At 35.6% G+C, this 23,936-nt stretch overlaps 1 protein-coding gene across 7 annotated transcripts; it reads right to left on the bottom strand.

Moving 5' to 3' along the window:
- Positions 1–280: 280 nt before the first annotated feature.
- Znf207 (zinc finger protein 207) lies at positions 281–23,776 on the bottom strand. Of its 7 annotated transcripts, XR_007107651.1 has the most exons (14): positions 23,589–23,776; positions 21,923–22,049; positions 16,620–16,758; positions 15,470–15,637; positions 15,260–15,335; positions 14,725–14,772; positions 13,509–13,579; positions 12,113–12,270; positions 10,753–10,845; positions 9,527–9,769; positions 8,454–8,613; positions 8,127–8,310; positions 7,827–7,909; positions 281–5,172 (listed from the first exon to the last, which is right to left on the bottom strand). XR_007107651.1 is itself a non-coding variant. In XM_047544001.1 (13 exons), exons 1-12 carry the CDS (start codon positions 23,627–23,629, stop codon positions 8,150–8,152), a joined length of 1,485 nt encoding a protein of 494 aa, XP_047399957.1. In that variant the 5' UTR covers positions 23,630–23,776; the 3' UTR covers positions 5,142–5,172; positions 8,127–8,149. The 7 variants fall into 7 exon arrangements, 6 of the variants coding, with proteins under 6 accessions (XP_047399957.1, XP_047399956.1, XP_047399955.1 ...); XM_047544001.1 differs by lacking the exon at positions 7,827–7,909 and having other exon boundaries at positions 5,142–5,172; XM_047544000.1 differs by lacking the exon at positions 281–5,172 and having other exon boundaries at positions 5,322–7,909.
- Between the last annotated feature and the right edge of the window lie 160 nt (positions 23,777–23,936).

The raw sequence follows: 23,936 nt of genomic DNA, 5'->3' as shown, positions 1-23,936 counted from the left end.
AAGCACAACACTTAAAGGCTAAAGAAAATTTTTTAAAGAATGGGTCAATGAACTCCAGTAAAATGGAAAAAAAAAAAAAAAACAATAAAAAAGGTTATCTTTCCAATCTGCTACAATCCCTAGTGTCTCTCAAGGGGATTGAGAATCAGGTTAGGTTTCTTGCTAGGCCTTCATTTCAACATTAAAGTAAAAAGTAAGGTTCAAAGTAAAATGGACCCACAGTGGTACACCCAGGTAAACAGATTAGAGCTTGCAAGAAGAAAAAAAAAAAAAAAAAAAAAAAAAAAACACTTATCTAAAACTGTTACTAAAAACATTTAAGATAAAAAAGCAATATAAAAAACACTTCTAGCTTAAGATAATACACCATTTTTCACCAAGTTCACTGAGGGAACTTGTTGCTTTTTCTTAGGTTGATTCATACACTAAAAAAAAACCTAAAAACTAAATATGAGAACCACCATGTAGAAGCTTAAGCAAAAAACCCTGGACCCAAAGCACCCTGGAGATTCTATAGTATACACCAATAAAGGCAAAGAGAATTGAAACTTTCACTCTCCTTTCCTTTTACGTGCAACTTATCTACTCAGGATCAACCCAGACCAGACAATAAAGGCACATTATTACACCTTCATTACATCTGAGGTTAGCAAACCTAGAACTACTTTGGACCAAGTATTGAGTGTTTGAAGTGTCCAATGGATTCTCTTATTAGTTATACTCACAGTAAGTAACTGCACAGCTTTCTTCTTTGTGTGGGTTATATGGATATGTTTGAAAAAAAAGGAACATCAGGTACTTACAGATTAAACTAACCTGTACTGGCAGGGCTGTGGGATTTTTCTTCTCTACCAGTAAGTAGCAAATGCTGAAATTCTGCTGCTAGTTAACAAAAACACAAATTGTATTAAACTGAGGAGTTCAATCCATAGTTTAAAAAGTCAATGTGCATTTAATTTCCTCAGAGTCTGATAGTAATACATTTAGAGTTTTTCCCTAAAATTTAACAAATTACATTGGCTATCAAATTTAGAGTGACCTTATGAGAATGTGCTGTTAATACTGAATATCTCTTGAATACATCTCAATTTTAATATACTATGTATTCTAATAGATGAATTGTGCCGGAAATTTTGGTTACCCAAAAAAGTGGGTGAGTATATTTTAAACATAAAATTTCTAATTTTGAAGTAGTACATAGACACATCCTCAGAGACAACTTTTTAAAGCTTTTAATTTTCAAGAAAACGGATTCATTTTATTAGTGGTTTTTAAGTATTTAAAAAATGAGATTAAAAAAAAAAACAAATTCCATTACTTCTCCTAAAAGTACACTAACAAGTTAATAGGTTTTAAAAAGATGTGGATCAATCAATAGATGTCCTAGGTTTCTGATTTGAACTCATAGGAACTGTTAACTCTTTTCTCAGGCCACCTGGGTAGTTAAGCACCCTGGGAAATGATACTGAAAATCTTTTTCTGATCTCTGATTAAGACTAAAGTATTTATGAATAAACGTTAATAATAATTTACATAAATGTAGGTAATATGGTGAAACCTCAAAACTCAAACAGTAGGAATTCTGTTACTTTTCATTATGTTTAAGGTTCTCGAATCTAAAAAAACTACACAATGGTCTCTCCCCTCCCCCATAATCACTATTGGGTTTGTGTCAACTGGGGAAACATTTGTCATTCTCTGTTTTCTGGGAATTGAATCCAGGGATCATGCATGATAAAGCACAAGCTCTACCAATTAACTACACACCCGCCTTCATTGTTTATTTTTATCAAAGTTGGGCATCAATGAAATTCATAACCAGTTACTCAAATTTAGCAAATAGCGATACAGTTTCTTTTAACATGCTAATAGTTATATACAGAACAACACAACCTAAATACCAACGCCAGTGGGCTTAAAATGCCAGTAAGAACTTTATCTTTTACAAACACAGCATTACTCAAACACACACAGCACATTACTAAAACTGGGCCCTAACACCTTATATGTCATTGCAGCATTTAAAACGATGGGGGTGGGGGAATTTCCAAGTACTCAATTAAGACAGTGTACTCACATGTGTCTCCTCTGTAGTTAGTTTAAAGCATACACACAAAAAATTTTCATTTGCTTCCTAAAGAACCTAATCCTGAAAGTTTTCATTTAATGAGTCAGTCTTGATTTACTATATAAGTGTTCAATTTGCTTCCAATATAGCTTCAACGAAGATCTTTTTAGGCTGTAAAATTATACCTTAATTACATCTACATCCTGCTTAGCAAAATACATGAGATAAATTGAGAATATTTAAAGAGAAATAGATGGAAACACTCAAACTACTTTCAGGGGAGGGGGATTTACCGGGGATTAAACCTAGGGTGCTTAACCACTGAGCCACAACCCAAGTCCTTTCTTCTAATGTAGAGACAGGATCTCGCTGAGTTGCTTAGAGCTTTGCTAAGTTGCTGAGGATAGTTCTGAACTGGTGATTCTCCTTGCCTCAGTGTCCGAAGCCACTGGGATTACACGCAGGCACCACTGCACCTGGCTTCAACCAATTTAGTTTTGAACTACTGTCCAGAGTTGAGAAGAAAATGAAAGGCTCTTCCTTTGAAGCCCAAAACATTACACAAGAATGTACCCAGCACAGACCAAGAAAGAGTGCTTGTTAAAAGCAATTCCCTTCTAAGTCTTATTGAAAACATTCTCTTAAAAATACTTCAATCTATATCCTAACAAAAATGCCATGTAAGAATGTTTAAGAGGTTGGAAATTTAAAGGTTTAAACACTTGGAAAACTGTACCCCATATATATCATGTATCACTTTAAAAATGTCAGAAAAAATAATTAAACTTATTAAAAAAAATTTGTAAAAGTTGGATGTATTCAATTTTAGGGAGTTCAAACTGAAGTCCTATTTTCCCCACTTCTCACACATTCACTTGAATTAAATTCACAAGAGGAGCTCAAAATTTTGTAGTCTTGAAAATGCAGCAATTACAAAATCATGAATGCCCACTATATGCATGACTCCACATGTACAATATTGTTAAGGTGCTTATTTTGCTAAGGACACAGAAAAGTCAGATGATTTCTTCACTATAAAAAACAAAAGTAATAAAAATGGCTTGAAAGACAGAAAACAAAAGTAAACACTAAGAAATAAGGGTAGTTAGCAGAACGTTTACTTACAAAAACCTGCCCTATAGGCCAGTCTCCTTTTGGAAAACTTTCCATAAAAGTTACAATAAAACGAGTTTCATTTTTGGAAGAATGTACAAAGATTTCAATACTACGTAGGTAACGTCACCTTTTAAAAAAAGACATTTAATTTATAAAAATATTTTAGGGTAAATATTTAATGTTTCTTTATCCCCTAAACAATACAAGTATTTTGATGTAGTAGTGGGTACTGAACTCAGGGGCACTTTACCACTGAGCTGCAACCCACAACCCTTTATATTTATTTTGATACAGGTCTCACTAAGTTGTTTAGGGTCTCACTAAGTTGCTTAAACTGACCTCAAATTTGTAAATCCTCCTGCCTCAGCCTTCCAAGTTGCTGGAATTACAGAAGTGCCCAGCAACACAAATGTCTTCTGTGCCTACTTTTATCAGCTAACTCAGTGAAGTGACTTCAGTTTCCTTTCATTCACCAAGTTTTACCAGTGGTCATTATGGACACCTGAATTATGTAATTCTCAAAACTGTGTCTGAGTCACAATCTACAAATATTTCAAAGGATATATTTTAAATTAGATATTATCAATTTATGGCACCATTAGTAAAGCCCCTCCCATTACTCAAACCTATTCCACTTTTATTTATTTCAATTATTATTAAAATTAGATCAAACAACTTCAAGAGATTCCAGTATATTGGAGAATGGTGGGTGCAATATAAAACAGATCTCCAATTAGTCTTAAAACATGTAATTATTGTTATAAAATATTCCAGAGAACTATTCTGTCATTGAAGCAACAATACTCTTTACTATTAAAAACCTTTCCCATAATTCAGTTACAACGAAAAGCATGTATTCTAATAAATGGGTCAAAATTTGGAATTCTTTTAATGAATTTTACACTTCCAAGAATGAAAATACAATATGAAGTTTGCTAAACATTATACTGTATGTTAATTGCTCTTGCTCAGAGGAAAATGCTATCTGGATAGGATGATGTCTTAACCCACAAGAAGGAACAAACAACCCAGGTTTGTTTCGGCCCCTCTTCCAATTCCCTCTTTATCCCCTTTAAAAAACACACAGACATACAACTTTTCTCACCAAATAAAAGCAAATCTTGCTTGGAAACAAACAAGGATACTATTCATTTGTGCATATTGCATAAAACACTGTTCAGTAAGAGCATAAACTTTGAAATAATCGTTCCAAAACCAGTTTAATATATTTTTAACTTTGCCACATGATCCAATTTTAGTTTGGTTTCCTAAAAATTAGTCATCTATCCAGGTTGACAGGTCTGTAATACCCAAACCCTTTAATTATATCACGTGTAGTCTACACCCATACACACCACACAAGCACACAAAGACATACCACCTTCCCACTCTTCACAGGGCTCTACATTAACATTTGCTCTAATGTGGTGAGGTTTTAAAATATTAAAAATCACAAGCATTTCCAGATGACCTTTCAACCTTGATGTTCAAAGTATAAGCTTGGGATTATACAGATTTCAGTACCCTGTGGCATTTCCAATAATTAACTTATCCTTGAGGTTAAATTTAATAGTTTGCAGAGAAAATAACCAGTAAGATTTTCCTAGAAATGAAAGTGAAAATTTTGAATGAAACATTTCATGCCTCCAAATTAAGAATGTCAAATTGTCAATTTACTCAGGTTCAATACAATAATGAAAGCTTTACTGAAGCCATTAATTACGTAATATAAAGTACTTTGCATCTGTTTATTAACACCACAGTCAAACGTGAATATTAATATAGAGCCTTCTCTGCCCAAAGAATATAAAAATCCTAAGTTTAATTAAATTTAGGGGCCTTCACCAAACTTGCTGCAAGTTTGGGGACATAAATATCCAACAGCCATAAAGCTGTGAAAGCCCCTATAAGGAATAAAATAAATCCCACTTGCCTCAGACTGAACAGGGCAACACTGAGACTCAGCCTCAGCCTGTCCTATGGCAGGGCTATAGGAAGAAGAAAATTTTAATTTTAGAAAAACATTACCCAATTAATTTAAAAGACATGCATTAAATTTAAAAAAAAAAAATCCCAATGATCAAGCAAGCAAAGGAGAAAGAGCAGCTCATTTTATCTATTACACTTCCATTCTGAGCCCATATTTGGCTTTTTTTTTTTGGGGGGGGGGATTTCCCAACACATAAGTTTAATTAAACTGAGTTCAACCAATAACTTGATCAATGAATAGGTATTCTCCCATATCTAATGGCAAACGTTGTGAGAGATTTCTAAAATACAAATTTAAATGAAACAATTCCAGCAGCCACTCAGAAGTTGATCCTCTTCTGCTGGTCTTTTTACTATTATCAGCAGTAAATCTTATAAAATAGAAACTAGTGCCAGACAAAATGTTGTTTTTGCTTTTCTAAAAGGGTGATATAATAAGAGGAGTAGATAAAAGAGCCCAAACTGCCAGCCCTATTAATCTGACAACTGCTTTAATTATGGCAACCAGTGCCTGCCTGAATGCATCAAATCCCCAAAGTAGTTTTCTGTGAGGACAGTTAAAATTCACTTTGACTTAACTTCATCTACTACTTAAAGATGCACAAGTCAAAGAGTTATCGCAACACAATTTGTTCCACTCATGATTCAACCACATTATGGACCAGAGAAGCAGTTAGGTAAAAGGTATTTTCTAGAAGCTTAATTATCCTTAGGTGCATGCAAAATTTACAGTTTAAATATACTAAACAGGCATCATCTATGAGCCATGAAACTACAAAATACAGGGAAGATTAATTTTTTAAGTGTCATGCGTAACACCAGCAATTAGTTTTTTATTGGAATTTTACCACATTTAAAATTTTTATTTTCTCCCTTGGACCTCAGAGAGCAATAAACCTTGCTATAAAATATTGATCTTTGCATAAAATGCAAATAAAGCTTTGCACAATTTTAAAAACAGGTCTACCAAGTCTTTTATACTTTGTGGATAAACCTGTACATGAAATTCTTTATTGACATTGATTTGGGAGGAGCATTTCCTATTTAATCATTCTAAATTTAATCAGGTCACTTTTATCTTAAATACTTTCAACAAGGTTTTTTCTTTGGCAGTATGAAAAACAAGCAGCCAAATCTAAGAAGCATATACATTTTCCAAAACTATTTAGATATGCAAGCATTCAATGGAAAGGGGTGTGGGACGGGCAGAAGCAAGTTATGCATTCTTAGTGATAAATGGATACTGTCTTTCAAACTGTGGAATCTTTTGCACCTCAGTGGTACCACAGCACAGAAGTTATTATATCAGCAGAGCACACCAGACTTAAAACAGTATCCAGTTTTAAAATACTTGCAATGATTTTGTTTGAATAACTAACCTGTCACTTAAATACAAACTCTTCTGTAACAAGTAAAACATTTTAATATATTTTCCTACAAAGTTAAAGCCTTTTTTCCTTAAAACTTCAGATTTTACCTTTTGTCTATAACCTAATTTAAAGAAATATAATCATTTTCTTAGAAGTCTTACAATAAGAGAAGTTCCACCTGAATTCATTAACTGACAATCACTTTGGAGATTATTTGATATTAAAAGATGAGAAAAACCAAAGTTCAACAAGAGCTACTATTATAGAAGATTTGCAACACAAAATACTGAACAATGGCAGTCTTCTCTACAGAAGAGTTCTCTACTGGAACACAACATTCAAAATTTCCAAGGATAAAAACTTTTAACAGCAAAGCCATGTAGGCTTAATAACAGAAGGTACTCATCTAATCAAATAAGTGATGTTACCTTCAAGGAACATAATAAAATTAAAAATTGCCAGGCCACCAATTAACCATCATACTATCCTAAGAGGCACAGTATTACTTACAATAGTATATACCAACCCATTAACAACAAGAAGCTATTACTGCATGCACCTAAACTTCTAGAAGTTTGTACCTGAAAAGCTTCTGAGGTCCATGCAGTACTAAAATCTCAAAAAATAATCAAAATAAAATTAATGGGTCTGGCACTAGGCTCTAAATAGCTCATGGAAGAACTCTTAAGGTTTATACATTTTATATATCTATAAGATCTGATGACACCAAAGGGTGTGGGAAGGTGACACAATATGAAGATTTCAAACCCATTAGGTAATAATTAATATGTATCTTTTTCTTTAACTGAAACACCAACATACGATTCTATATATACTGTTCAGTTTAAAACATGTTAAAACATGCAGCTAAGAAAACAATCTATAACTCAAAGGACAGAATTCAATGTATCAAAATTGCATTGGTAACTATGAATTTTATTATGTGGACATCTACTGTGGCATGCATCTGTACAAACCTTTCAGGCAGTGGTCCACAGCTGGGTTATGAATAAAAAGGCATAAATTTTTCTCTCATTTTATTACAATGAAGTTTAACAGTACAGAAAAGTCACATGACCTTCGTGGGTCAGATTCTTAAACCCTGCAACATGAGGAACTCTAAATACATTAAATATTGTTACACATTCAGACTTCCAATGTACAGGTACTTGGAAACAGTTACAGCCCTCACCAAGCTAGGTTGGGGACATGAAGTCCAACAGCATCTGAAATGCTGTGAAGGCATAACTTTACAAATAGCAATGTAAGCTTACAGAACTTGCCTTTATTAAGGTGGTATGTTCATGTAATTCCAGCGCCTTCACAATTTAACGAACCAAATTTACTATACTTCACTTCTAAAAACCTAGATGAAACATGAAAAAGAAGCCATACAGTATAAATTGCAACTTCAGGAAAAGTTCCTGCTTTATTATTCCAAATAATTTTTCCCATGTAAAATAAATGTCCAATAGTTCCTGGTATGTGGGAAGATAATGTTTGTTAAAGTCACAATGAAGCCTTATTGACGGAAGCTTGGCTATATAAACAGCACAAGTTGAGAAAAGGTTTAATCTCCAAACCTATTAAACTGGATGAAGCAAGATCAGTAACGGCCACCTTGCGACATTACAGGAGGTCTCATTCCCATTGGAGGTCGAGGAGGCCCACCTTGGTAAGGGGGTACCATTGGAGGTCCCTGCCCATACGGTGGCATAGCACCAGGAAGGTAACCTGGCATGCCTTGATGATGACCACCATATTGACCTAAAAAAAAAACATTTAAAACACACACAAAAAAAGATTGAATAGGTTAGTGCATTGTACTTATAAATTTAATATATTTTGCAGATAACATTTTATGTGTATACTCAGAAAACCCACTAAATGCAATAAAAAGAGAAAAATACCATGAGGTGGCATTGGGGGTCTCATTCCTTGCTGCTGTGGGATGCCTGGCTGTGGTGGCATCATACCTCCAATTGGTCCAACTGGTGGATTACCGATGGGGGCCTGTCCAGGTCGAGGAAGATTCCGCTGATATTTAGGTAATTGTGCCCTTCTCTCTTCCTAGGAAAAAAAATAAGAACAATGTTAAACACATACGTGTAGAGAGGTTCATCAAGCATTAAGGCAAGCACCTAAAATCTTTATAATTTACAGAATAAGAGTTATCTGTCTCAACATTTATACTAACTATCCAATTGTTTATGTTCCCACAAACCAATTCAAATACCTGAAATCTCCATGCTTTAAAAAACCTCATCTATTTTATATTTGAAGCATGACTACCAACTTTACAGGAATGAAAAAATGTTTCAGCAAGAAACTGTCTAGATTCAAAGTACTGCTACGAAAATTCTAAATATTAGCTGAGAGCTAAGGCACAAGCCTATTACAAGCCTATTATCCCAGCTGCTTAAGAGGTTGAGGCAGAAGGATTACAATTTTGAGGAACACGTTGGGCAACTTATGAAGACCCTGTCTCCATCAAAAGAATAATAAAAACAAACAAACAAAAGAAAAAACACATGGTTGAGGTTCTTGCTCAGAAGCAGAACGCTCCTGGTTCAATCACAGTATCAACAATAGAAAAGAGAGGGAGGGGGAAAAAAGAACTATAAAATGTTCTGTGGAAATAAATTCCTTTATGTGGGCTTCAAAAGATCTGCAGGTTTTACCTCACACTTGTTTCTTTAGTCAATAAGTGCAGATTTATATCTAACTAAAATGAGTTTTAAGAAAGCTGAGAACCCAACTTACTACCTTCTTTTAGAAGTGGAGGACAGGAGGTATCCAAAACATGTAATACCCATCCACTTTATTAAATATTTTGTGGTTTCATAAATATCAAAATGGTAACAACCCTTTGGAAGCACTAAAACAGACTAAGTGAGTACAAATTATACACTTTTCAAACGAATAAGCTGTTATAAGGGGCTCCAATCAAATGCTGCTAGTACAAACATGAAAAACAACTTACCAGTGATATATCCTCATCTGGATGGATCAACTTACTGGTTGCACTGGTGGTTGTAAGTGTAGCAGGCTTACTTGTTATTGAAGCTGCTGGTTTTGCTGCAGTACTATTTGTTGTACTAGTGGTTGAAGCTGTAGACTGTGTATAAGCAGGGAATGTAGGCTTTGGGGGTTCTGTAGTTGTTGCAGGGGTATTATTTAAGGGCTTGAAATCTGTACCAACAGGTCCTTGCACAGCTGCCTGAGCCTGTAAAACATAATTCTTCATTAGCGAAACTTCAAAACCAAAGTTGAGTGTTATCTACGATTAAACTTAAAAAACAAGACAACATTAAAGTATCAAACTTTAAATGAAATCCAAACAAAAGTTAAGATATGATAAATGCCTCACAAAATTCAAGATGGCCCATATCAAAAAATATTGGATTAAAGTCACATCACAGTAGTGGAAAACAAGCTGATTGTACATGTAACTTCTCAGATGCCTTCTACATCTCCTAACTAATAATTTTATTATAAATTAACTACTTCAGATTGCTGAAATATAGTTATCACTTAAAATCGAAACAGACCTATTTTGTTTTTTTACTAAATCAGTTGTTTAAAAGTAATCTTTCAAGCAGCTCAAAAAAAGGAACTAGAGAATACAAAGGTTTGGATAAACTTCAGTTACTAAGTATGGCACAAAAACTACTGTCAATAGTGACACAATAAAGATATGTTCTTATTAACATTTTTATATAGTAATGCAAAACTGTTCAATTAGATTCTCATGGACAAAGGGTCATAATTTAGCAGGTTCTTCTAAGGAAAATGTTTCAAATAACAAATTTGTTACTTTCTAGAACACCAAACATCTAAAACGTCCAATAGGTCAGCTTTAAGAACCATATGCAGAGTAAGAGTTTCCTTACATTGAATGTGATGCATTAAACAGCATAAATCAAAAATAGCTTAACCATGCATCAGAATAACCACTGGCCACTATAATGCATTTACTGCTTACATGCTTTTAACCCTTTAGAACCTTAGGAGGTGTAGTTTTGGGGGTTTGTGGTTAGTAAGAATTCAAATTTTCCAAAGCCATTTGATTTTTTTTAATTAATGACATCAATCTTAGTTTAAAAAAAAAATCAAACAAGATTTTAAAGATTTAATTTTCATGTAGGGTCCAAAGGGTTAAGTTTATAAAGCCATTTTAACAATTTTAAACTGCAACTTCCTGCGTACTTGTGCTGTGCTAGGAAACAGAGCTTTAGAAGATGCAGACAGACTTTCTGAATTGGATGAAGCTGTACTTGAGCTTGTTACAGGTGTCCCCATCTGTAGCATAAAAGAAAGGAAACAATGAAAAGTCTCCAAACAAATGGGTGAAATAAGCCATGTGGCAGACTTTTTAGTATAGATTGCATTTTTTGTAATTGTGAAATTTAATGCAATCAAATGTCATTTATTTAAGAGGCAGGCGTCAATGCATTTACAATAAACAAAGTGAAAGGAGCCTCAAAAAAAAATTGACACCAATAAATCTAGTTAACCAGTTTCTTTTACAAAACTAAAGTTTTCCATTGAGATATTTCAAGAACTGATACCTTAAACTGAGAAAAAGCATTATTGTGGACACATCAATTCTCACCAATGCCTCTCTACAAAACATTCTTAGAAGTTTCACATTCTCAATAAACAAAATCACCACCCACCATAAAATATAATAGGCTTAAAGAATACATTAATACTTTTAGCACCCACAAACAGGAAAAAAATCTGATAAAACATCAAAGGGAAAACCTTAAAAAGTCATAAACCTACATCCTGATCTTAAATATGTGCTTAGTTCTGAATGAAACTGAAAAAAAACAAAGATCCCAACTATTATATGCATATTGCATATAACAGAAGTATCTCTCACTTATGTTTTGGAGAAAGAGGGCAGCACTGTAATTTATCACAGTTCATTAAGAGTCGTCCAAAAAAAAGCTCCTAAGGTCTTAATGACTTTTCATCTTTGGCCTCATTCTACTCTCTATTCAAAAGGGAAAAGAGGACCTCTAAATGGTTATCATGTATTGAAATATCCAGAAATTCAATTTTAATTCCTTTCTTTCTTTTTTTTTGGGGGGGCGGGGGAAGGATGGGACCAGGTATTGAACTCAGGGACACTGGAGCCATATCCCCAGTCTTTCTTTCTTTCTTTTAAATAAATGTTTTATTTAGAGACAGGGTCTCAAGTTGAGTTACTCAGGGCCTTGCTAAGTTGCTAAGGCTGGCTTTTAACTCGAGATCTTCCTGTCTCAGCCTCCCAATCCACTGGGATTACAGGTGTGCACCACCTCATACAGATCAATTTGATTTCTAACTATAGGTAAGAATTAAAAGAAACCAAAAACCTACCCAGATTTCATTCAATATTTTATGAATGGAGAAGTCAAGGAGTGTAAACATGGAAAAGGAGTAGGCCACTTTTTAGTGTATTTCATTATATTAAAATTTTATTTAAAACTTTAACCTGTGACAATTTCAAAGTTTTCTGTAAACAACTACATTTTACCTTTAAATATAAGAGCACTTTTTTCCAGTTATTTCACCTTACCTGTCCAGCACTGGGGAAAAGAGGCTTAGTAACTGGAGGCTGTGGAGCAGGTACTGTTGCTGTTGGTGCAGGTGGTCTATTAAGAATACCTGGTGCTGACACAGCCTGTGCTTGAGTCATTGGAGGAATTCCAGGACGTGGAACAGGGGGGGGCATACCTGAAGAAGAAATGATGGGGGGAGGGGGGTCAATCAATGAAACATTTAGTTCAAAATGTTTCTAGGATTGGGGTTGTGGCTCAGTGGTAGTGTTCACCTAGCATGTGTGAGGCACTGGGTTTGATCCTCAATACCATGTAAATAAAACAAAGGTATTGGGTCCATCTATAACTAAAAAAATGTTAAAAAAAAGTTTCTACGCTAGAAAGTTACTAATTGCCGAACAACTCTGAAGTCCAAGACATGGTGGTAATCCCAGCAACTTGGAAGGCTGAGGCAAGAGATCAGAAATTAGAGGCAAGCCACAGAAACGTAGCAAGACCCCATTCTCAAAATACTAAAAAAGGTCATCGTGTGCAAGTACAAATATGTAACAGTAAATTCCACCCTTATGAATGCACCGATAGAAAAATATGGGGGACTGGAGGGGGAATAACAGGAGCTATTGTTGTAACTCAACAGTAGAGTACATGCCCAGCAAGTGTGAGGCACTGGGTTCATCCTCAGCACCACATTTAAAAAGAAAAAAAAAAAAAAGTTAAATAGTGAGTGAGTACATATTAAAAAAAAAAAAAAGCTCTAATAGTTCAGTAGTTAAGCACCCCTAGGTTCAATGCCCAGTATAACAACAAAAGAAAATACTAGAACCTGCATATGGTCAAAACAATAATTAAGCTTACTGATATAACTTGTTTAGCATATGTATTCAAATATATATCAAATTATTTCAGTCACCAGAATTCTTTCAATTTACAACATATTTTAAATGTTCCGTGAACTCTGAAACTTTTAATGCAAATGACAGTAAAAATTTCCATAAACCATACACTATCATGACCCATAAAAATATTATTCCTTTGAACACCCTATTTTTCCTAAAACCCATTGCTAATACATTCCTTGAACTTCAGTAGTGTTAAATTTTACTGACTTTCTGCTAGTAAACAATTACTTTTTATATTTTTTTCTTTTTAGTTGTAGATGGACACAATACCTTTATTTTATTTATTTTTATACGGTGCTGAGGATCAAACCCAGTGCTACGCAAGTGGTCTACCACTGAGCTACAGCCCCAACCCATGAACAAACACTTATTTTTCTGTATTCCCTTAAATTAGTACAAATACCAGAGAGCATAAAGTGTGTGAAACTATTTCCTATTAAGTCTACTATACAAGAAACTTAAGAATAAAGCATACTAATCGTATTTAAAAAGGAAATTATAAAATATGTCATACCTGGTGGCATACCAGGCATCAGAGGGGGTATTCCTGGTCCAGGTGGCATCATTCCACCCATTGGCATCATTCTGTTAGAAAGCAAATTTCAAAAAACAACCAAAATTAATTAACAGTATAAACCATAAAAAAATATGGCCAAATCCAAAATATTTTGGCTAAACCATACAAAAATATTTTGGCTAAAGACTCGAATTTGCCCTTTAATACTGAAATCAATAAAGCTGAAAGAACCAACTATGCACTACAACAGCCCTATCAAAATAAAGCCTAAAAAACCAGCAAGTTCTTGGATTTAACAGTAAAGGGGGAAAAACCAGTCTTTGTTAACAAAACATTCAGTTACTGAGAAAAAATATTCTATTTAATATGTACAGGAGGCCTCATCTAAAATATGATAACTGGAAAGCAAAATCACCTTTTATTCCACTTGAAAATATCCTCATGGAATAATTAAAATATTTCTGAGTTGTCAGATTTTTTAAAAGGAAAATATTTAACGTATACTATGAAGAATTTTTGTTTTGGAGGAGCAAGAAAACGCTACCATCAAAATTAATATTGTCAAAAGCAAACTCAGATTGTCTAATTTTTATTTGCAAATTACCTAACATTAAACCGTGAGTTACAAATAAAATCTGTATTTATTCTCTTTCCCTTAAAATAGTTCACCTTCAAATATCAATGTGCAATTCATTTAAAAAGATTACAAGTTTTCCAATCTGATTTAGTTATTATTTTGGAGGTTTTTTTGGTGCTGAGGACTGAACTCAGGGTCTCACATATGCTAAGCACCTACTGTACTACTGAGCAACAACCCCAGTTACACAATTTAGGACTCATATCAGAAGTTTTAACTTCTATATATAATTTCTAACAAAGAAAATTCAATCATATTTGAACATTAATGTACAAAGATTTGTCAGAGTATATATTCTTTCTTAAATACAAACTCATTACCAGGTCCCATTAATTTTAGCAGTTTGGGGAAAACAGCTACACATTAGAAAATGCTAATATTTACTGGGTTTATTTCCTCAGAGATGTTTTAATTCCCTCTTTTTAAGAGACCTGTGTCAAACACCTTGCAAATTTAAGTTCTAGTGAGGAAGTTTAGAAAATTTCTGAAGTCAACTGAATAGATATCATTAAACACACACAAAAAAATGACATTATGATTATACTTCCTGAATTACATTATGAATGAGATGCTTACATGTTTTCACCGCAAAATGACTGGGTGTATTTTCTCTGATGATGCAATCTGTGAAAATGTATGACAAAATCAAAATCTAACTGTGATTTTCAAAATACAGTGGGAAAGTGTATTGTTTACCTCTCACATCCAACAATATTTAAGTAAAAGTGATGGGCATGGAACCTCATATTCATCTTAGCTTTTGATGCTTCAACACATAAATCATTTACAGAGTTTGCTTCTTGTCACAACTACAAAGTGTCAAGGATAGTTCTGAATCTCAGAACTTAAATATACAACCAACTACTTTAATTACACAGCAAATGCAATTGAAGCAGATGGCTGCCTACACATTGAAACCCAAAAATCTACTCTCTTCAGAGGCAAATTCATACCTTAAATTTATTGACTGACCCCTTATTTAAAGTTGAAGACTTACAGAGCCCATACCGTCTAAAAACAAAAATGCAAAATAACATTTAACTCATGTAATACCCAAACTGAAACATATTATTACTAGGCATAAGCCCACAAGCCAATTAAGTTTTCTTACCCAGGTGGCATGCCTGGCATAACTGGTGGCATTCCTGGCATCAGAGGAGGAACACCTGGCATTAGAGGAGGTATGCCTATAAAGAAGAATTTAAACAAAAAAAAAAACCCCATCAATTAATACTAAAGAGTTAGGGGAAGGAAATAATACTTCTATACCATATCAATAAAATCATAATAATGTTAAATTTTATTAAATCTCATGTGCTACCTGGAGGCATTCCTGGTGCTCCTGGAACTGGTGGCAGTCCTGGCTGAGCCATTGGGGGGATATAACCTTGCTGAGGTTGAACAGGCTGTGGTTGAAATGAAGTTGAGGCTGCAGAATCATCATCATCATATTCATCTGAATCATCTTGTTGCTTCTTTTTTTGACTCTCTAAGAAAATTTAAATTAGTGTTTCCGACAGCTAAAAAGAAGACACTCAACTTAAAAGAATTCAATTACTATTTTCCACTATTCAAATCTGCCTTCACTCTATATTATGCAGGATTAACATTCATTCCCTATCCTATTAAAGGTAAAAGTGATTACCCCAAGTCAGTTTTACTTAAGTCACATTATAAAAGTTAAGTTGGACACGGTGACAAACACCTGTAATCTCAACGACGCAGGATGACCCCATGTTCAAGGGTAACCTCAATCAGTAGACCTTGACTCAAAATAAGAAGATTGAAGGTGTGGCTCAGGGGTTAAGCATCTCTGGGTTCAAGCCCAGTACCTGCTCCCACAACAATTTTAACTGGGAACAGTGACACACACCTGTAAGACGAACAACTTGGGAGACTAAGGCAGGAGAATTCCAAGTTCATGGTCAACCTTGGCAACTTTGTGAAACCGTCTCAAAATAAAAAATAAGAAGTGCTGGGGAATGGAGCACAATGATAAAAGCATTCAATCCCCAGGTACAACCAAAACAAAAAACCCAAAAAAAAGTTTTGTATTCTATCATAAAGAGTAAACCATGAGCTGGGTGCAGTGGCAGCTAGGGAGGCTGAGGCAAGAGGATCATGAGTTCAAAGCCAACCTCAGCAATTTAGTGAGGCCCTAAGAAACTCAGCAAGACCCTATCTCCAAATAAAATATGAAAAAGGTCTGGGGATGTGCTTCTGACATTAAGCACTCCTGGGTTCAATTCCCGATACCCACTCCCCTGAAAAAAGTAAACTATAACAAAGAGGTCTGACCTCTCCATAAAATAAAAACTTCTCTTCAAAATAAAAAACAGGTGATTAAATGAATTAATAACAACTTCAACCATCTAGGTAGTGCATGGCTTCAAATTCCAAGTCTAACACCACAATTAAACATAAAATGTAAAGGGAAAAAAACAGATCTCAAATAGATTCATAGTTTTTACCCTGAGTTTTCTGTTCAAGAAGTCGCCGTCTTTCATCCATGTCTTTTTCTGGAATACCTTCCATACCATATATTTCCAATTCTATGTCTGTTCTGCCAGGTATTGCATTCGGTACAGCATCTATTGTCTCTTTATGCACCTAACATTAAAAACAAAAATTTCAGTAGATAAACAAAAGCACCTCATAAAAATCTTATCAGAAATAATTTCAAATTACTCAAAAAAACCACTTAGTAAAATGAATAAATAGATCTATAGTGAGGACTTCAATTCTGTTCCTAGTTTTGCCACTTAACAGCTCTGTGATACTGGGAAAATTACTTCACCTACACAGTAGTAGCTAATTTCTACATTTTTTTTAGGATTAAACAAAAGTATACATAAAAAAAGCAATTGTCAGAATGTTTAACACATAATAACATCTCCATAAATAATCTTCCAAGTCTGACATATTTCTTCTGAGGGGGAGTACTGGGGATCAAACCCAGGGCCTCATGCATGCTAAGCAAGCACTCTTTCACACCATATAATCTTAACTGTCTTACTTATTAATAAAGTTTTACCCAAATCAAAGATGTTTCAAGTCTGAATTATTATGAAAAGTACTTTCATTTTTATGTGGTGTAGGGGATTGAACTAGGGGTTTCACATCAAGTGTTCTACCACTGAGCTCCATCCCTAGCAGAAGCAGTCTTATATTTTAAAAATTAGGAGGAGGGCTGGGGTTGTGGCTCAGTGATAAAGCGCTTTCTTATAGCACATGTGAGGCACTGGGTGGATCCTCAGCACCACATAATAATAAATAAAATAAAATAAAGGCATTGTGTTCATCTACAACTAAAAATATTAAAAAAAAAAAAAAAAAAACAAAGAATTAGAGGGATGCTGCTCAGAGGTATAGCACTTGACTAGCACATAGGAGGCCCTGGGTTCAATCCCTAGCACCACTTAAAAAGAAAAAGGAAAAACAAAATTAGAATAAAAATTTGAAAGAGTCTGGTTTATAGCTACAAACAATAAAATTTACGTTTATAATTAGTACCACCCATAACTAAGCAGCCCGCCCCTACACAGAACAAAGCCACCTTCTTATGCTAGTGAGTATCAAAATATTTTGCCTACACTATAACCTAATCAGAAGTCTATTACAGAAATGCAAATTCTCAGGCTCTACCGAAGATGGGAACATCAGAAATTCTTGGGTGGGACCAGTGATCTGTGTTTTAGCAAACAGTTCTCAAAGTGATCCCGATGAATGCTCAAACTGATTTAGGCTAATGACTGGGATTGCCAAGTAATACTGCTTTGCTTTTCTCTCAAGACACTTAAATGTAAAAACAGAAATGTAATTACAAAAAGTTAAAGCCCAGGGCTGGGGCTGCGACTAAGTGGTAAAACACTTGCCTAGCACATGTGAGGCACTGAGTTCAATCTTCAGCACCACATAAAAATAAATCATAAAATGAAGGTCTGTGTCCATTTAAGGAAAAAAAAAAAAAAAAGTTAAAGCCCAGTGCAGTAACCTGTAATCCCAGCAACTCAGGAGTCTAAGGCAGGAGGGCCACAAGTTCAAGGACCATCTCAGCAACAGAGTGAGACCCTAAACAACTTAGCAAGACCCTGTCTCAAAGTAAAAAAAAAAAAAAAAAAAACCTAAATATAAGTGGATTCTCCTAGACAAATCTCACTTACAGATTTTAAAATGTGACACACAAATCAAATTCAGAAATTATCATATCAGTATCTGATTAATCTTTAACAGCTGTTCCTTGTATTACAACTAAAAGATCCAAGAAAAAAACTACAAACTGACTTAATGATCCTGTTTCCTAAGTTTTTTTTTTTTTTAAATATATACTATTTCTGTTAATTGCAATAAAGCAATTCATGTTCTTTAAAGAAATACAATCATGCAAGATGCGGAGGCACACGCCTATAATCTCAGTGGCTCCAGAGATGGAGACAGGAGAATCACAAGTTGAAGGTCAGCCTCAGCCCTATTCTGTCTCAAAATAAAAAATAAAAAGGGCCAAGGGTATAACTCACTGGTAAAGCTCTCTTGGGTTCAATTCCCATACAAAACAAAAAACAAAAAACAAAAAAACAAATCCAATTATATTCACACACATATTAATCTTCAGTACATTTCTGGGTAATAGGGGCAATGATAAATACATACTAGAAGAAGGAAAAAAGTAATGATTTGCTTCAAAATCCTCCCATTATAGTATAGCCAGAATTAGATTTCTTAGGACCTTGCAAAAAAAAAAAAAAAAAAAAAAAAAAATCTATCCTTGGTTAAAAACAGGTGCAAGCATTGATGAGAACCTGATATAAACCATGTAACTTACTAATATCTTAAAGCTAAAGTACGTATGATTTAACTGCAGTGCCTACTGCAGAGATTGTTGCGAAAACAAATAAAAGCACTGAGTCAAAAAAAACGTTACTAACAAGTTGGGGTATAATTCAGGGGTGCAGTGCTGGTCTAGCCTGTGTGAGTTCCAGGGTTTGATTCCCACCACAGCATTAAATTTGTTTTTCATTCCATTTCTTTTCTCTTCTCCACTGCACAATCCCTTTAAAAAAAAGAAAAAAAGAGTGCCTCTACTTCCTCTCCTGTTTTCAAAGTATTCCAATGAAGCTTTCATCCTCTTCATTCTAGGAAATCATCCTTGGTCTTAACTAATGACCTCCATTTTCACTGATGAATCTTTCTCTTTTATTATTTCACCACCCCCAGCGTTTGACCTCTTAAATAACTCACTCCGTGAAACACTTCCACTGGCTTCCAGGGCATTAATCCCTTGGTTTTCCTTCATTTCAATCTATCTGCCTGGCTGGTTTTCAATCTCCTCATCTCTAAATGTTGGGAGTCCAGGACAGAGCACCCAGCCCCTTTTCAATCCACTTTATACTCTCTAGGAAAAGTACACCTATTATCAAGGCTTAAACTAGCCATCCTGCATGCTCCCAAATTTCTATCTCCAATTCAACTTCCATTGGTTAAAAACAGGTTCTAACCTCCATTCTTATATTTCCAACTGCTTATGTAACATCTCCAACTGGATATTCACTAGACCTCAAAGTTATGACAAAACTACAATGTTGTCTTCATTTCTAAGCTTCTTGTGTGTGAGTGGGGGGGACAAGTGATGCTGGGGAATGAAACCCAGGGCCTTCGGGATGCTACATAAGCACTTTATTACCACTGAGCTGTACCCTCAACTCCCTAATCCTATTCTTTCTGCAGTTTTCTACATCTCACTACATGGAACGTCATTTTTCATCCTACTCAGAACACCTAAAGATCATCTTTAATTTCTCACTTTTTCTTATATACCCCACCCCACATCTAATCTATCATCAAATTTTGGCCTATTACTATTCAATTCATGTGGAATTATTTCAAATCCCCTAACCAGTCTTAGTGTACTCTGCATCTATTTCCAACCCTCCAGCTGGAATGATCCTTTAAAAAAGTGTATCAGCTAGGTGCAGTGGTGCAAATCTGTAATCATAGCAACTTGGGAGGCAGAGGCAGGAAGACCACCAGCCTCAGCAACTTAGGGAGGCCTTAAGCAACTTAGTGAGACCTTGTGCCAAAATAAGTAAAAAGGGTTGGGGGATGTGGTTCAGCAGTAAACTGCCTCTGGGTTCAATCCCTAGTATTAATAAACAGAGCATCTTATATAGCTATTCAAATCCATTTCATTCAGAATGAAAGAAAAAAATTAAGTAACACAGTGCTGCCCTTTCTGTTTAGGAAAATTCTGATATGGAGGGTCTTGTATCTCCTATTCCCTGGAAACTTGCTTACTTCCTTTCAGGTCTCTTCTCAGTTGTCAGCTTCTCATTCAGGCATTTCCTTCCTACCTTGTGGCCCTCACTATACTAATTCCTCTACACCCTAAGGCAAACTGGAGGTTATAATCCTTCACAACATAAATCTAAACTCCACAAAGGCAGACCTTTATTCATTGCTGTATAACCAGTACCTAAAACAATGTCTAGCAGTGTTGTTGTTCCATAACAATGTTCCATATGTACCTTATCGAGTTATCCACTAACCGCATGTGACTACTAACCACTGAAAATGTGTGCTAGTGACCTGAAAAGAGAATTTTAAATTTCTACTTAATTCTAAATAGTTAAATAGCTACATGAAACTATTGCTATGGCAGTAAACAGCCACCAGTCTATTATGTAGTAGCTTCTCAATAAATTTTAAATACTGAATTGTTATTACAATAAAGCCCTGAAGTGAAAATGGTACTGGAGATTGAAACCAGGGGCACGCTACCACTGAGCTTCCTTACCAGCTCTTTTTAAATTTTGAGAAAAGGTCTTGCTAAGCTACTAGGGATCCTGCTAAATTGCTAACACTGGCCTTAAACCTGCAACCATTCTGTTTCAGCCTCCAGAGTTGCAGGGATTACAGGTGGGCATCACCTCACCTTGCCAAACTGAAAAGGTTATTATAGTGCTGGGAACCTAACATAGTGCCTTGTACTTGCTAGGCAAGCACTCTACACTAAGTTACACCCCCAACCTTTTATACATTTATTCTTAAACTGAGGGAGGCAATGTCGCCCTGTCTCCCCACCAATAGTAGCTCCTAAGGCATAGGGATTTGCTCGTTCCATATTTCTCTTATTTAGCAAAAAATTCAAGCAGCTCTGAAGAGAGTAAAGGCAGCTCTGGCAAAAGTAGAAGAAACAAATATCATAAAGACATAAATCTCAAAGTTCTTGCTACCTCATAGTGAAAAGACTCAAAAATAAAACCTAGAAATACTGCCATTCCAAGAGTTCCCAAAATAAACTGTGGAATAAGCCTAGCCCCAAGCAATCAATTATAACAAAATAAATACTTCAATGCCAGTGAGGCAACTAACTACATATTAATTCACACAGCCAGAATGTCCACAAAAAATTGAAAACATTGATCTTTATTCTCTACCCCAGGTACTTGACAGGCTTTTTTGATCTCTAACTGTTGTCAATCAAGCCTAGAATGAAAGGTATCACTAATAATCAAATATAACTTTCTTTAAACATAAAAATTCATTTTATCCTCTTGATGGTTATAGAACAGACTGGGGGAGGCTGGGGATGTAGTATATATGCTGAATTTCTATGAGGCCCACCACCACCACCAAAGAAAAAGAAATAGAAAAAGAACAGATTTGAGTTGTTTTAAGCAAATTGGTTATCTTATTGCAATAAACAAAATAACTACAGTTCCCAAGGACAAATTCAACTTTAGGGGACAAAAACTAAATGCGGAAGAAAAATCCTTACCTGCATGCAATGAATAGCTAAGCCAGGTCCTGTGTATAGTTTCTTATGACATATATGGCATTTAAAATGCTTTGCCTTTTGGTGTTGTATAAGGATCTTCTCATCATCAAAATCTCTATTACAATACCTGATCAATATTATTAAGGTACAAAGACAGCACAATAATGACAATGCCACAACCAAAACAATTTTGAGTGATGCCAACAATCCCAGCTACATGGAGGCTGAGCCAGGAAGATCTCTTAAGGCCAGGAGTTTAGTCAGACCCCGCAATAAAGTAGGATCCCATCTCTTTAATTAAAAAATCAAAGAACTATCACAGAAATAGTATTAATACATGAGAACAGTTAAAATCAAAATGGAACTTTATAGAAAATTTGTTTTTCACATTTATACCACCATATGGATGACACATGCCAGGTAGTCTATTTCCAATTTCCTAGAAATCCAACTCTTCATGACCCCCAAATAAACACATCACATCTTAGTAATTCTGCCAAATACCTGTTTAATAGAAATGGCATGTTGACTTTTGTTCAATATTTCAGCATTTACAAATAAATATAAAAAGGTTTCCATATTAGTAAATCCCCATGTTTATGGCAAAAAATTAAAATTCACTTCAATACGAATTTTATTCATTAGCTATAGAGGAAATAAAAATAATCGAAATGTTAAGAATTCACCAATATTTCGATTCTAACACCTAACTGCATGGTGAATAATAATGACGCATTTCCAATGAACAATCCATAAAATTGCTTGCAAGTTCGTACTAATTTATGGTGTCAGAGAAAGTATTAAATACACTAAATCTGAGGAGTTAGGTCTACAATGCTGAGCATTCTTACCACTCAAGATTTTCCTATAAGCACATTAAAAAACCCCGAAATCGACTTTAACCTAGAATGAGTAAATTTATTTGTGTAACACACCTTTTTAAGTACAAGAGACTAACTTTAACATAAAGAAAATTAACGCTTCCGGTAAAAGCATTAAAAAGACGCCACATTTTAGTTAAGTTTTCCTTTCTAATAAGAGAAAGCTTTTTTTTTTTGTCCTCCAAAGTTGGGTAATAGTTACAATAAACTCCACCCCGTAAGAGAATGCTTCCTTAGGATTCAAGGCGCCTCTGGGTGAGATACGGAAGCTAGTTCTCTGCTACACCCAGGGTGGGGGGGTGAAGGAGGAGGTGTGCAAAACCAGAGCTAACTTGAACCTTTGTTAAAGAACCGATTCTACTATACTAAATAAGTGGGAGACAAACTCCGGAAGCTCTTCCCCAATCCTCCATGGAGACAATTAGCATATTACACTGGAATAAAGTCCCTTTGTTGAAGCGTCACCAAAACAACCGACGTGTGAGTTCTTCGGGGACAGAGACTGCCCTTGGTGGAGAGTCCAGGCCGCTTCCCCGTGGGCCAATACTCGCACCAAACGAGATCCTCCTGAGTCACCGAGTCCAGTCCTACACCTGCCAGAGCCTCTAGACCTCGGGTCCCCATCTTCCGAGAAACCTTCCGGAATCAGTCCCAGCCACCAAGCCACCCACACTGAGGCCTAGGTCGCTGGCGCTCCCCGCCACACGCCAAATCCGGGCCTCCAGGTCCCAGTACTCATGAACCGGCACCCCCCTCGGCCTCGACTTCAAACCGACAAAGGATATCAGCACCACGGCTTCAGCTGCTTCTTCTTCTTGCGACCCATAGCTGCGTCCTACCGACAAATTAAAGGGAGGAGAAAAGAAGCAGGAAAAACGAGGAAATAAATCGCTCACTTTTCCGAACCAACGGCCACAACCGCGTCCCACAGGAAACAGACACAAAATGGCCGACGCCCTCGTTCGCTCTCCGCCTCCCGTCAGGCACTGCGACCGGAGGTGGGGCCAGGCAAAGGAGGATCACATGACGTCAACCTCCGCCCTGAGAGGGTGGAGACGCGCAGCTGCGGAAGGGTAGGCGCCATCTTGTGGGTTTACGTGATTTGGGCTTTTCACGTCTCTGAGAGTGATCTT

The sequence above is a fragment of the Sciurus carolinensis genome, chromosome 3, assembly GCF_902686445.1.
Source record: "Sciurus carolinensis chromosome 3, mSciCar1.2, whole genome shotgun sequence".
NCBI lineage: Eukaryota > Metazoa > Chordata > Mammalia > Rodentia > Sciuridae > Sciurus > Sciurus carolinensis.
Note: the sequence above shows the minus strand (reverse complement) of the source record. Positions and strands in the feature narration are given on the sequence as shown.